Raw genomic sequence first — 12,718 nt, forward strand, 5'->3', positions numbered from 1 at the left:
GCTTGGCTGAAATTATATGTACACCTGTCAATCACCATCAGGAAAACTGGGGGGAAGTCTTTTGGGGGGTGGTGCTGAACTATTCAGGTCTCTCCCTATAGTCACTGGTTGGATCTTCACTCTATGTTCTCTTCAACACCTAAATATTGCATTTGTAAGGCTGTGTTCACATGTGCACTGGAGCTGGGAGAGGGGCAAGTAGATTCGCAGGACCCTGGACCACGTTAGTATTCTGTGGCTGCCAGACATAAGCCCTATGAACCGCCTACTACCAGCCAATATCCTCGACGACTCTTCTGATTAGACCTGGCATGATGTGCTGCTTTCATCGAGCTGGGCCTATAAGTCAGGAGAGATGTAATGGATTTCGGCTGGTAGGAGGCGGTTCATAGGCCCCTGTTCGGAGGCCACGGGATACTGACCACTTAAAGGGAATCTGTCACCTAATTTTCGGCCTATGAGCTGCGGCCACAGCCATCAGGGGCTTATCTACAGCATTCTGTAATGCTGTAGATAAGCCCCCGATGAACCTGAAAGATGAGAAAAACACGTTAGATTATACTCACCGGGGGGCGGAGTCGGGTGCGGTGGGTGTCATGGTCCGGTCCGACACCTCCCATCTTCATACGATGACGTCCTCCTTCTTGCTCCTCCCTCGGCTCCTGCACAGGCGTACTTTCTCTGCCCTGTTGAGGGCAGAGTGAATTACTGCAGTGCCGGGAAAGGCCAATGAGCTCCTGCGCACTGCAGTACTCTGCTCTGCCCTCAATAGGATAGATAAAGTACGCCTGCGCGGGAGCCGAGGGAGAAGTAAGGAGGAGGACATCATCGTATGAAGATGGGAGGCGCCGGATCGGACGGCGACACTCATCGGACCTGACCGAACGCCGGGGTGAGTATAATCTAACTCTTTTTTTTTCTTATCTTTCAGGTTTCATCGGGGGCTTATCTACAGCATTACAGAATGCTGTAGATAAGCCCCTGATGGTGGTGGCTGCAGCTGATAGGCCAAAAATGGGGTGACAGACTCCATTTAACTAGGGTCCTGCAAATCTACTCTCTCACGTCTATCTGCCACAGAGTCTTCCATAAAAGGAAGTGGAAACCAACGCTGGACGCTTCTCTTCTGGATGGTAAATGCAAGCAGGACAATAGAGGTCTTAGGTTAATCTATGGAGCTCCCTATCTTCATCATCAATAACTATTTTCTATCTTGATTTATCAGAAAAATTATATTAATTCGCAAAGAGGTCTTGATTTATAAATCTGCTATAAATTTGTGCGCGCAGCTTTTGTGCAGAACCATACATCTCCATGGTAACAGACTACAAACAAACCCTGTGCAATCTAATTCCGAAAGCTGTCCTCTTCTTTTTGCCTACAGATAAGGAAAATGGAACTATAAATGCCATCAGCAAGAGGAGACTACACAGGGTTGGTTTGTAGTCTGTCGCAACATTGGGTACGCCGGGACATTCGTTGTATGCAGATGCGTCCACATGCGGCATTTTGATGTGCCCACCGAACGCACAGAAATGCAACATGTTGCGTTCCCGTGCAGGACCCATATAGAAGTAGGCGGAGCTTAAGGGAGGACATGCTCAGCCATACACAAGTGTGAGCTTAGCCTTACATAAGAGCTGTTCACACAGAACGATAATAATTTTAATCAAAGGGATAAATTGTTTGTTTTTTTTAGGTACAAAAACAAATTACTTAAATATTTATTAATCTAGATTCAATCGGAGACTTTGGAATTTACAAAATATAGTTGAATTTGAATCATTTTTTCTCGGCCCATAGAGTTGCATTCTTTTTTGCCTTGAAACATGTGTGCTGGGAATCCTTTTTCTGCCGGTTCAGAAGTAGTCGTTTCTTTCGCAGACCATGTTCTTTTGGGACATAAATAATGTATGTAGACGGGATCTATATATTCAGAGTGGCCCAGCTTATGTGTGCAGGCCTGTGCAGCGGAAAGTTCTCCCTACTTAATAAGCTCCCAGAGCCCCCGCTGAGCGCATTTACCATGGAAAAGGTGCTGAGCTCATCATCTGCTGCCTGCACCAACATAACGGAGACAGGCGGGAGCGCTCCAGAGGTCATTCATCATGGTAACACTTAACGCCCCTTTTACTTGGGCTTAATTTCGTGATATATTATATGTAGTGTAAAGGGAAGCTCCATATGTACAATGAATGAACGTGCTTACAGTTCTGGTACATTGAGCTGTAGAATGTCAGGACTTGGTTTCCATTATCAGGATATTAATTTGTGTTCACAGCTCTTATGCAGAACCATGTGTCTCTATGGGAACAGACTACAAACATGGCCCTGTGTAGTCTAACCCTGAAGTCCTTTGCTTTCTCCAACATACTGTATATACCAAAGAAATTTAGGACATATGTCCAGATAGCTGTGAACACTTTTTTTTCTTTTGCGCAGAGTTAGTCTCTAACACATCTGGCTGACCCACACTTATTGAATAATGACCTCTTATCCCATGTGTAGGTCATCAATATTAAAGTCCTAGTCAACACCTTTAATTCATTATGACTAGAAGTCTAAAAGTTTGGCAGTAGAGATTAGTGAATCTTTTAAAATTCTAGTTTTTCAGATCTGCTAAATTTTCCCCTGGAAATTCGATCCCCAGCAAATAAAAAAAAACTCCAAAGCTTCCAATTGTCCTGAAAAACATTCTCTTTACCTCACACAATAATCTTCACTGTTGCGCTTTTACGCACTATCTGTACAGTTTATTCCGTGTTTTATGGCTTTCACTCCCTATCTTTATGGCTAAGCTGTGACTTCCCCTCACTATCCAGATGTACCCTAAACATAGCTGCTGCATTCCCTGCCTCTGCTTTTATGTAGGCTATGATAATCCCTCCTGATTGGCTGTGCTTTATACCATGTGATGTGAAAGATGCAAGACATTATCTGGAAGCCTGCCTAAAGTAATTTGATCCTTCTCTGACTGATCTATTCTGCAATATAAAAGTGTTGGTGACCATTTGTTCAAATTTGCAGGATTCAGCGAATTTCCTAAAACTTTGTACGAAATTAGATTTGCTTATCTCTAATTGACTGTATTAGTAAGCTTATATGGAGAACCTTAGTTATGGTGAAAACCTAAAGGGGTATGCCATTTTATTTACCATAAGTTTTTTTTTGTAATCCTGAACTTAAAAATAACAAAAAGAACTGTACTTAGCAATCGCCACTCCACCGCCGGCTCTCTGTCACTGTCTACATTCTTTCTTTGCGTCCATACTACATGCAGCTGCAGCCAATCGGGCACAGCGGTGATGCTCATGTAGGATTTAAAGGGATAGGACTGAACTGCGCACTCGTAAAATACCCTAAACAATGTTTTATCTTTTTTTTTTTTTTTTTTTATATATATAACAACACTGTTGTTTTAAAATCCTACAAAGCTTGCTTCAGCTGTTGGAAATAGGTTCTGTCTTAAGCCTCCTTCACACATCCGTATAATACCGGTACCCCAAAAAACTATACCAGTGTCGTCATGGTTTTTGATCAGTGTGCCATCCGTTTTTTTTTCCCGTTATGGCTTAAGAAGATTAATTTACAAAGCTTCTCCTATACTCCTATGCGGTAAACACTTATGACACACAGATGCCATCCGTGTTCTATACATGTTTTACACAGACCTATAGACTTGTATTGGCCCTTGTGATCCGTGCAGCTGGAAACGGACGCATGAACAGCATCATAGATTATAATGGGTACGGGTGGTATCCGTTAAAAAAAAAAAAAAAAATTGGAAGCCACACATACCGGAAATACAGACATATAATGGAAGCCTTATATAAAGAAAAGAGATCTTTTGGTACAAATGTACAATCCTTAGCTGATTAAACAGTTTTATTCCACTGTAGGGCAAACAGAATTTTGCATCTTTTTATGTTTTTTGTTAAATTTTTTTGCTCCATCTGAATCAATCTTAAACCGAAACCGCATTATAGAGAGTTTTTTTTTTTTTACTGGATTAGAATAGCAGAGTTTACTACAACATTATTTCCAGAAAAGGAAAAAGCATATCAATCTGTACAGGCTTTAGAATATTCTTTTGACCTCGCATCGGGTTATTTAAGGCTTATTAATATGTATGGCTGCAGTGTTCCTGATCTATACGGAAAACTAATGGCTCGAGATCAGTGAGAATGCCCCCGATAAGTGATGTTTTGTTCTTAGTCTTATTTATCATTTTTCTCCTTTTGTCTTTTGTCCATAGTTCATTGTTGAATGCCACGGAAACACCCTTCTACCGCAATTTTTGGGTATGTACCGGCTAAATGTGGATGGTGTCGAAACGTATATGATTGTCACAAGGAACGTATTTAGCCATCGACTTTCTGTGTATAGGAAATATGACTTGAAGGTAGGTACGATGTCAGTGTATGTATGATGGAATCGTGTGTTGTGGACGTCACTGGAATTATGAAGCATCATTTGTGATTATGGGTCTTACATTTCTGATGTTGGAACGTTGCAAAGTCTTTTGCAGGCTGGCACTGAATATAAAGGGTTGGCTACTACAGCCGCACCTTTTTTTTGGGTCCCTGTCTTTGCCGTGGGCACAATGTAGTATCGACATCAGAAATTCATGCAGCATGTCAACAGTTTTCAGTTCTGAAACTTTTTTTTAAGTGGATGTTGACATAGTTTTTGAAACTTTTTTTATTTTCACTTTTTTTTCTTGCAACCTTTTCACTTTAGTGTCAAGTGTATTAATTCCATGAAGAATGACGCAAAGCATTTTTATTTTTTTTTACTATGGTTTATTAACATTTTGTCAGAAACAAATAACTGGACTTTGAAGCAAATTCTGCTGCCAAATCCGTATGTAAAAGTGTTTGAACATCACAGGTTTTTAAGTGAATTTTTAGGCTGAAAAAATATGCACAATAAAAAGCTTAAAAAATGTTAGAAGAATTATAATTTTTATTTGGCGTTGTTTTTATATATTGGTCCTTTTTCTGCTTCAGTTGATTCCGTTATCAAAGTTAGAACTTTTCTTTTTAGCAGAAACCCTTCACGAATAGACAGGTTGCTTTGTTTTCTATGTGGAAAAAAACAGCACTTTACGCCCATTTTCCCATTTTAATGCTTATTCAAAGAGAATTTGAAGCAGATTTTCATCTGAATTTTGGAGCAGAATTTGCTCCAAAATCCATATAAAAGAAAAATATGTGTGACTGTACAAATGCCTCAGTCTGACTGCTTTAACTGTAAAGAACCCTTTCTTATATATGTGGTGATTCTGGTAGCTAAACAGGAAAGGATTCTACAGTTAGAGCAGTCAGACAATGGAATGCCGACCACAACAGGTAGTAATGGCAGACACTAAATCAGCCTTTAAAAAATGGCTGGATGCTTTCCTCGATACACATAACATTGTGGATTATGGTTAATTTACTGACAAAATGTATAATTGGTGGAGAAATGTTTTATTTGATGCAACTAGGTATTTTATTCAACCTATGTAAAATAAAGGGAGTTAAAGGGAGTGTCCTTTTTTTTTTTTTACTTGAATGCATCTTTTTGCTGCTAAAAATCATTTTTGTAATTGGGTTTAGTTAAAAAAAAAATGTTACACCATGTGGCTTTTATAGCCTTTGCGTTGCACTATGTACTAGTGGATGCAGTACATGAGTAAAGGTACTGTCACACTTAGCGATGTACCAGCGATCCCGACCAGCGATATGACGCGGTCAGGATCGCTGGTACATCGCTAAGTGGTCGCTAGTGAGCTGCCACATAGGCAGATCTCACTAGCGACATCGCTGGGGACGGGGATCGCTACTTACCTGTCACACTAGGCGATCCTGCGTCCTCCCGCCCGGCTCCACGCGTCGCTCGTCCTCACAGCAGGAAGCGCCACAGGAAGCTGACGACGAGAAACAGTCCTGAACGTTCTCGCGCGATCAGCGATAAGCAGCGGGGGAGCCGGTCGCTGGTAAGTATCAGACACAGAGATATCGCTAGCAATATCGCTATAACGTCACTAGTTATAGCGATATTGCTAGCGATATCTCTTAGTGTGACAGGCCCTTTAACGAAGAAGTGATCAGTGGGTTTGTTCTGATTGTCTGATGGGGGCTTTTGTAATCCTTTTATCTGTTTTTCCTGAGCTCCTCACAGATCACATCAAAGTTTGAATGTGCAGGGAAACAAAGAGCCTGAAAAAGCCAAATGGTGCAACATTTTTAATGAAACCCTAGGGCAAAAAATGATTTTAACCAAAAATGCATACCTATATGTAAAGAAAAAAATAAAAATCCCCAAATGTGGGCAATCCCCTTAAAGGGGAATAAATAAGTGTTGGATCCTTTAAGTAGAGTTGTGCAGATAAATTACACCACAGGAGAAAAAAAAAAACTTCTGACTCATTTAAATCCGGTTTTTGATGATATCTCTGATGCCTCCGATACCAGAAGGTTTTTCTATAATTCTGTCTTCTGGACTTTTCTGTAATCAGGCCAAGAAGCCTTGTGTAGGCAGACGTGTGACGGACGGGAATTGTGTCTATAAGGGAAGGAGGGATGAGCGGCTTTTATCCTGCAATCAGCAGCACAATGTTCAGTTCACATTTTTTTGTGAAGTTCATGAATTATTTATAGGAGCTTTCTCCAATCTTATCCTAGAAATAATGATTTATTCTAGATCCGCTCATCAATAATTTCTGTATGTCGAGTAAAAGTCAAATTGACCTTTGCTCAATTATAGTCACAACAAGTCAATTGTATGGCCTATAATGCTTCTCTCCTGTAACACAGAAACAATAGGGTTCATTTTAACTGAAGATGGACAGTAATAAAAGTTTTTTAAAGTATCCAGTTTTCTCCTTCGCCTCTTTGGGGGACACAGGTACTGTGGGTGTATGCTACTGCCGCCTGGAGGCTGACACTAAGTGAAAAAAAGGTTAGCTCCTCCTCCGCCGTATACACCCTCGTCCCGATTGTGGGCGGAAACCAGTTTTTTGCTTAGTGTCTGTTGGAGGCACACGTCGGTCTGTCTCAAGACTGATCTTCTTTTTTTTTTTTTTTTTTTTTGTTTTTCTTCTTTTTCCCCTTGAAGATAAGACAGGGGCGATGGACCACTATTGAAAGGCTTCGATCTCCCCAAACCAACAACGGGCGAGCACGTGCGAGTGTCCCTCCACGTATCCTCTCCCACAACGTGGGATATTTTCAGACCACAGAGGTGAGATACGGGCAACGGACCCTATTGAAGGGGTCCAATCTCCCCAAACCAACAACGGGTGAGCACGTGCGAGTGTCCCCCCACGTATCCTCTCCTGCACCGTGGGACATGATGCCGAACTTAGCCCTGTCCACCCTAGAGTATTGATATCCTACGCTGCACAGAGGCACAAGCGTAGTCCGTGCGGCCCCCACTGCCCCACCAATGCTAAGACTGCGGTGGGGCAAGGCGGCGGACTGTCCCTCTCCTCACCCCTTGAAGGGGTTAGATGGAGCTAGGGTGCCTGCACCGTCCTTTTTTCATATGCCCCCCCCCTCCCCTCTACCTGAGCTGGACGGAGGTGGATGGCCAGGGAGGGATCCTGCAGCGGCGCAGGGCTGGAGCCCTTAGCTTCTCCCGGGCAGCAGCAGAGGCGGGTGTCCGGCAGCGGCGGATCCAGTCCCGACCTTGGTTCTGAGGTTCGGCGGGTCCACCCCCGCCCCCCCCCGGGCAGATGGTAAAAATCGAGGCCGCTGCTACAGCCGGCGCTAGGCCGCGGCCGGAAGTCCCTGCCCCTGGCGTCGGTGGCCTGGGCGGACGCCGAAGAAATTTAGGCCCCGGCTTCAGGCGAAGCTAGGCCGAAAACGGAAGTACTGCCCCCAGGATCCCTTTTTTATTCCAAGGGCCTGCCCGCAGTGGTGGTGCACAGATTGAAGCGACGCCTCACACCACAGGGGACACAGGACTGGGGTAAGTGCTGCCCCCAGCCCCACAGAGAGGCCGCGCTAGCAGAAGCAAAGAGCGCCCTCCCCCGGCGGTTTTTCAGTGCGGATGCCTGACAGGTACAGCATGTCAGGAAAACCTAAGATGCATACGTTCTTATACGCTGCATGCATCTCCTGTCAGTCCGCTTTTCTGCGGGCCCAGACCAAGCGAGTATGCGAAGCCTGTGCGTCCGAACGCGCTCAGGAGCCCTCCCCTGCCACCGAGCCCAGTGTACCAAGTCCCTCGGAATGGGCGTTATAACTGTCGCAATATATGGCGTCACTTACAAGAGCAATTGAGTCCCTTCGGGCCCCAGATAGGGGCAGGGACAGTGGCTCGTCTGTCTTAGAGGGGTCCTCTACCTCACAGGAGCCTCCGGGCTGCAGGGGCCGCTCTCACTCCAGGCGCGTTGGGTTAATCCCTTTATTTTTATATTCATTTTCTCATGTTTATCTTCATTTTTATTTTTACATATTTTTCCTTTGAATTTTTTTTTTTATGCATTTATGAATACATGCACAATGTGTCTGTTATGACTTGCATATGTTCATGTTACATACAAGAATGAAAAAACACAAAATAATCCTTTTTGTTTATTTGTGTATAATGTGTTCAATCTTTTCATCATTCCATGGGGCATTATCTCTGGTGTCTCACTTGGTCTGTCCAAGGCTTTATTCAATCTATTCGCACCTGTTAGAGTGCATTCACATTGGGCTCTTATGGCTATATACATATTTTTGCTCCCGGGAGCTGCGCATGCGCTATAGGCCTTTTTTCTGCATTTGGTCCCGTGCATCGCGCTGGTTGTACCGGCGCGTGCGCACTGGGCTTGTACTGGCAGAGACATCTGCCAGCACTTTGTATTAGCCGTTACTTCCGCTTCCGGTCTGGTGGATTCCTGCACACATGTACATGTAGATGTTTACCACTCACATTTGAGGTATTTAATGGCTGTGTGGATAACAATACTCACTTCCCCTGACGAAGCTGTCTTTGTAACGGCGACACGCGTTGGGTCTCCGCCTCTGCGCCCTGTGCTCACCAATTGATCTCCCGTGGTTCCATTTATGGCATGTATATAAACGGATTCTCTCTGATATTCTAAGGGACCGCCACCGTTATGCTAGGCCTTGTGCCTTTTCTTGTGTGGATGCTTTCATCTCAGCATTTTCAGTCGGCCATCTGCTTGTGCGTTTTCACTCTCACAGATTGATATATTTGGCCGTTATATCAGCTTCATTGGCATATTTATTTCAGTATGCTATGGTGTGCATTCCTTTTTTCTAGGCTGATTCATGCCTTAATTGTTTTATGTGGTATAGTGGTCCGCTTTTTCCATGGGGGATTTATTATGCAGCTCTTTATTTAGTGACTATTTATGTCTGTTTGGAATCTTCTGTATAGTTACATGAATTGCCATTTATATGATTGTATTTGATGTTCAGTTGGCTTTTTTCCCGTCTCCCATGACGGCACACATGAGAGAGGGGATCCGCCCAGTCAGGACAGGAACCCTACTGAAGATAAAAGGGCGGTACCTCTCCCTCGCTTCAGTTGGTTTTCCTGTCCTGACAGGGACCCGTGCTGAAGACAGCAGGTCACACTTACCTGCCCCTCTCCCGTGCCGGTGTAGAAGATCAGGCTGGGCTCCTGAGCGCTGGGCGTCGGGATGGAGGAAGCGCCGTCCGCGGGTCCTCCGGGGCTCAGCGTCCGAGCGGGCGCAGGAACAGCACGGCGGGGGTCCTGGGGCTCTGCCGTGGCTGCCGCGCCGCCCTCTCCCCCTCTGCCGGTGATTCCCTACTCTGGAGCAGCTCAGAAGCGTTGAGGGAGCGGCCGCTTCCGGGTCACGCTCCTCTGACGTCACGCGCAGGGCACGCTGGGAAGGGGCGTGCCCGCGTGACGTCGGAGGCGGCGCCGACAATCCAAGATGGCGGCGCCCATGGTGAAGAACGCCGATCGGTGGAGAGAGATCCCGTCGGTATGGCGGGGGGGAGGGGATGTGGGGTTAACCGGAGGAGGCGGAGAGTGCAGTGGATCCCCCTTACATAAGGGGGATGACCACAGAAGACGCACTCATGCCCAAGGCTTCAGTATGGAAGTGGGGCAAGACGAGCAGCGTCAGCAGCAGCGACAGCAGCAGCGTCAGCAGCAAGACCTCTCGCCAGATGCCAGGCCGAGCCGCCAACATACCAGGAGCAGTCGCTCAAGTGGTGGGAGCGGCAGTCATAAGCGCAATCGGCATGACTCTGGGACGTCCAGGAGAAACGTCATGAGTGCATCTGAGGAGCCTCCGAGATCGGTACCCCTGATTGACAGCGGTGGTGAGTGATCTACGTGAATGTCACCCTTATGGTAATGGGGTTCCATTTTTTCTGTTTGATCACTAGGGGGCGAGGAAGGCCAGCAGCAAAACCAAAAATAGAGAATGCGCCCTATGTAAAAACCCGCTGGCAGATCAGTGGCAGAAAGATCTCTGCGCTGACTGTATTAACAGGACTATACAGGAGGAGACCCCTGATTTGGTGACTAGTCTGAAGGAGTTAATACATCAGGAGGTGAAAGGTTCCCTAAAGGCAGCCCTTAAAAAGAAAAGAAACCGTAGAAGGAGCTCCGATTCAGAGGCCTCGCCAAAGCAGAAGGGGCGGGATAGATCTTTGTCCCCCTCCACCTCCTCTTCCTCTACGCAGTCCTCAGAATCCTCCTCGGACAGCGATATAGGCGGCCGTCCATGTTTTCCAACGGAGGACGTAGAAAAACTGGTCAAGGCCATTAGAGCTACAATGGGCCTTAAAGAAGAAAAAACTCCCAAATCATTAGAGGATGTAATGTTTGGAGGACTGGAGGAAAAGCGAAAGCGTACCTTCCCTGTAAATGATAAAATAAAAGCGCTAATTGACAGGGAATGGAAAAAGACAGAGCGGTCAGGGGGCTTACCTTCCACATCAAAGAGGAGGTACCCCTTTGACCAGAAGGACTCAGAAACCTGGGAAAAAGTCCCAAAAATTTAATGGGGCTGTAGCCAGATCCTCAAAAAAGGTATCCCTACCATTAGAAGATTCTGGCGTGTTGAAAGACCCGCTTGATAAGAAAGCAGATGGGTTTCTGAAGCACATCTGGGAAGCTTCAGCAGGGGGATTGAAGCCAGCAATAGCCGGTACCTGTACCGCTCGTGCCCTCATGGTCTGGCTGCAACAAATAGAGGACCAGATCAAGGATAGAGTTCCTAGAGACGAAATTCTAGCTAATCTAACATTGGTGCACGGAGCAGCGGCTTTCCTGGCCGATTCCTCTGCAGACTCCGCAAGATTGACAGCTAGAGCAGCAAGCCTGTCAAATGCGGCAAGACGAGCCCTGTGGCTTAAAGGGTGTCCCGGAGATTTACCCTCTAAGCACAAGTTATGTTCCATTCCATGCGATGGCCAATTCCTCTTCGGGAAAAAACTAGAAGAGATTTTTGAGCATGCGGGGGATAGGAAGAAAAGCTTTCCCCGATTTCCAGGAGAACCTAAGAAGCAGCCCTTTCGGAGGAGGAGATTTAACAGGGGTCGTCCCCCGGGAGATAGAAAAAGCTGGGACTTTAAAGAAAAAAGAGGATCGGGCTATATGTTTAAAGGGCCCTCCACTTCCTCCAAAAAATCTCCCCAATGACATTGGGCCGGAGGTAGGGGGAAGGCTTTCTCTCTTCCTTTCCACCTGGGCAAATATCTCCCCCAGTACATGGGTCCTAAATATAATCAAGGACGGCTTAAAAATAAAATTCATCCGTCCGCCCAGGCATACCTTCATAATAACACCCAAAAGGAAAACCCAAGAGCAACAGCTGGCCCTGGAGACGGAAGTCTTGGGACTAGTGAAAAAACAAGTCCTACAGGAAGTCCCAGCGCAAGAAGAAGGAAGGGGGTTCTACTCCCCCCTCTTCTTAATACAAAAACCAGACGGCTCTTGGAGAACCATTGTCAACCTGAGAAGACTCAATCAGTGGATAGACAATTGCTCCTTCAAAATGGAGTCAATCAACACGGCCACAAAGATCCTGTTCCAGCATTGCCTCATGGCAGTGATAGACTTAAAAGATGCCTACTATCACATCCCAATCCATCGGGAGTATCAGAGATATTTGAGAGTAGCGCTCTATATCCAGGGGCAGGTGAGACACTACCAATACGCAGCCCTTCCGTTTGGCCTGTCTACAGCCCCCAGGGTATTCACCAAAGTGATGGCCGAAGTAATGTCTTTTCTGCGATCCAGGGACATAGTGATCGTCCCATACTTAGACGACTTTCTGGTAATAGGGAGGTCGGAATCCCACTGCACACTTCAAGTGAAGGAAGTAATAGCAACTCTAGTAAGACTAGGATGGATAGTAAACATCCCCAAGTCAAGGATAACCCCAGTAAAAGAGCAATCCTTCCTAGGGTTGATATTGGACTCCGAGCAACAACGCTGCCTCCTACCAGAGAGGAAAGTGACCAAGATAAGGGGCCTAGCTCGCACAGCAATACAAAGGCCAAATATGACACTGAGGAACGCAATGTCCCTTTTAGGCTCACTGACATCATGTATACCCGCAGTAACATGGGCGCAGTACCACTTAAGGCAACTACAGTGGGAAGTCCTGTCAGCGCAGAAACAATTAAAAGGGCATTTAGAAGGCAAACTATATCTCTCAGTGGCTGTAAGAGATTCCCTGCTCTGGTGGACTGTAGAAAAAAATCTAACAGCTGGTGTCCCGTGGCAAAAACCA

The 12,718-nt window shown here is 45.8% G+C and overlaps 1 protein-coding gene across 1 annotated transcript in view; it reads left to right on the forward strand.

Annotated features, from left to right (window-relative positions):
* Window positions 1-12,718, forward strand: part of PIP4K2A (phosphatidylinositol-5-phosphate 4-kinase type 2 alpha) — a 200,602-nt gene that overhangs the window by 157,428 nt on the left and 30,456 nt on the right. The window contains exon 6 of the mRNA XM_073581811.1: window positions 4,256-4,402. Coding sequence (XP_073437912.1) covers window positions 4,256-4,402 — 147 coding nt within the window. The remainder of the gene's footprint in view (window positions 1-4,255; window positions 4,403-12,718) is intronic.

Source organism: Dendrobates tinctorius, unplaced genomic scaffold (assembly GCF_039654945.1).
Source record: "Dendrobates tinctorius isolate UK_male_01 unplaced genomic scaffold, ASM3965494v1 ptg000070l, whole genome shotgun sequence".
NCBI classification, from domain to species: Eukaryota; Metazoa; Chordata; class Amphibia; order Anura; family Dendrobatidae; genus Dendrobates; species Dendrobates tinctorius.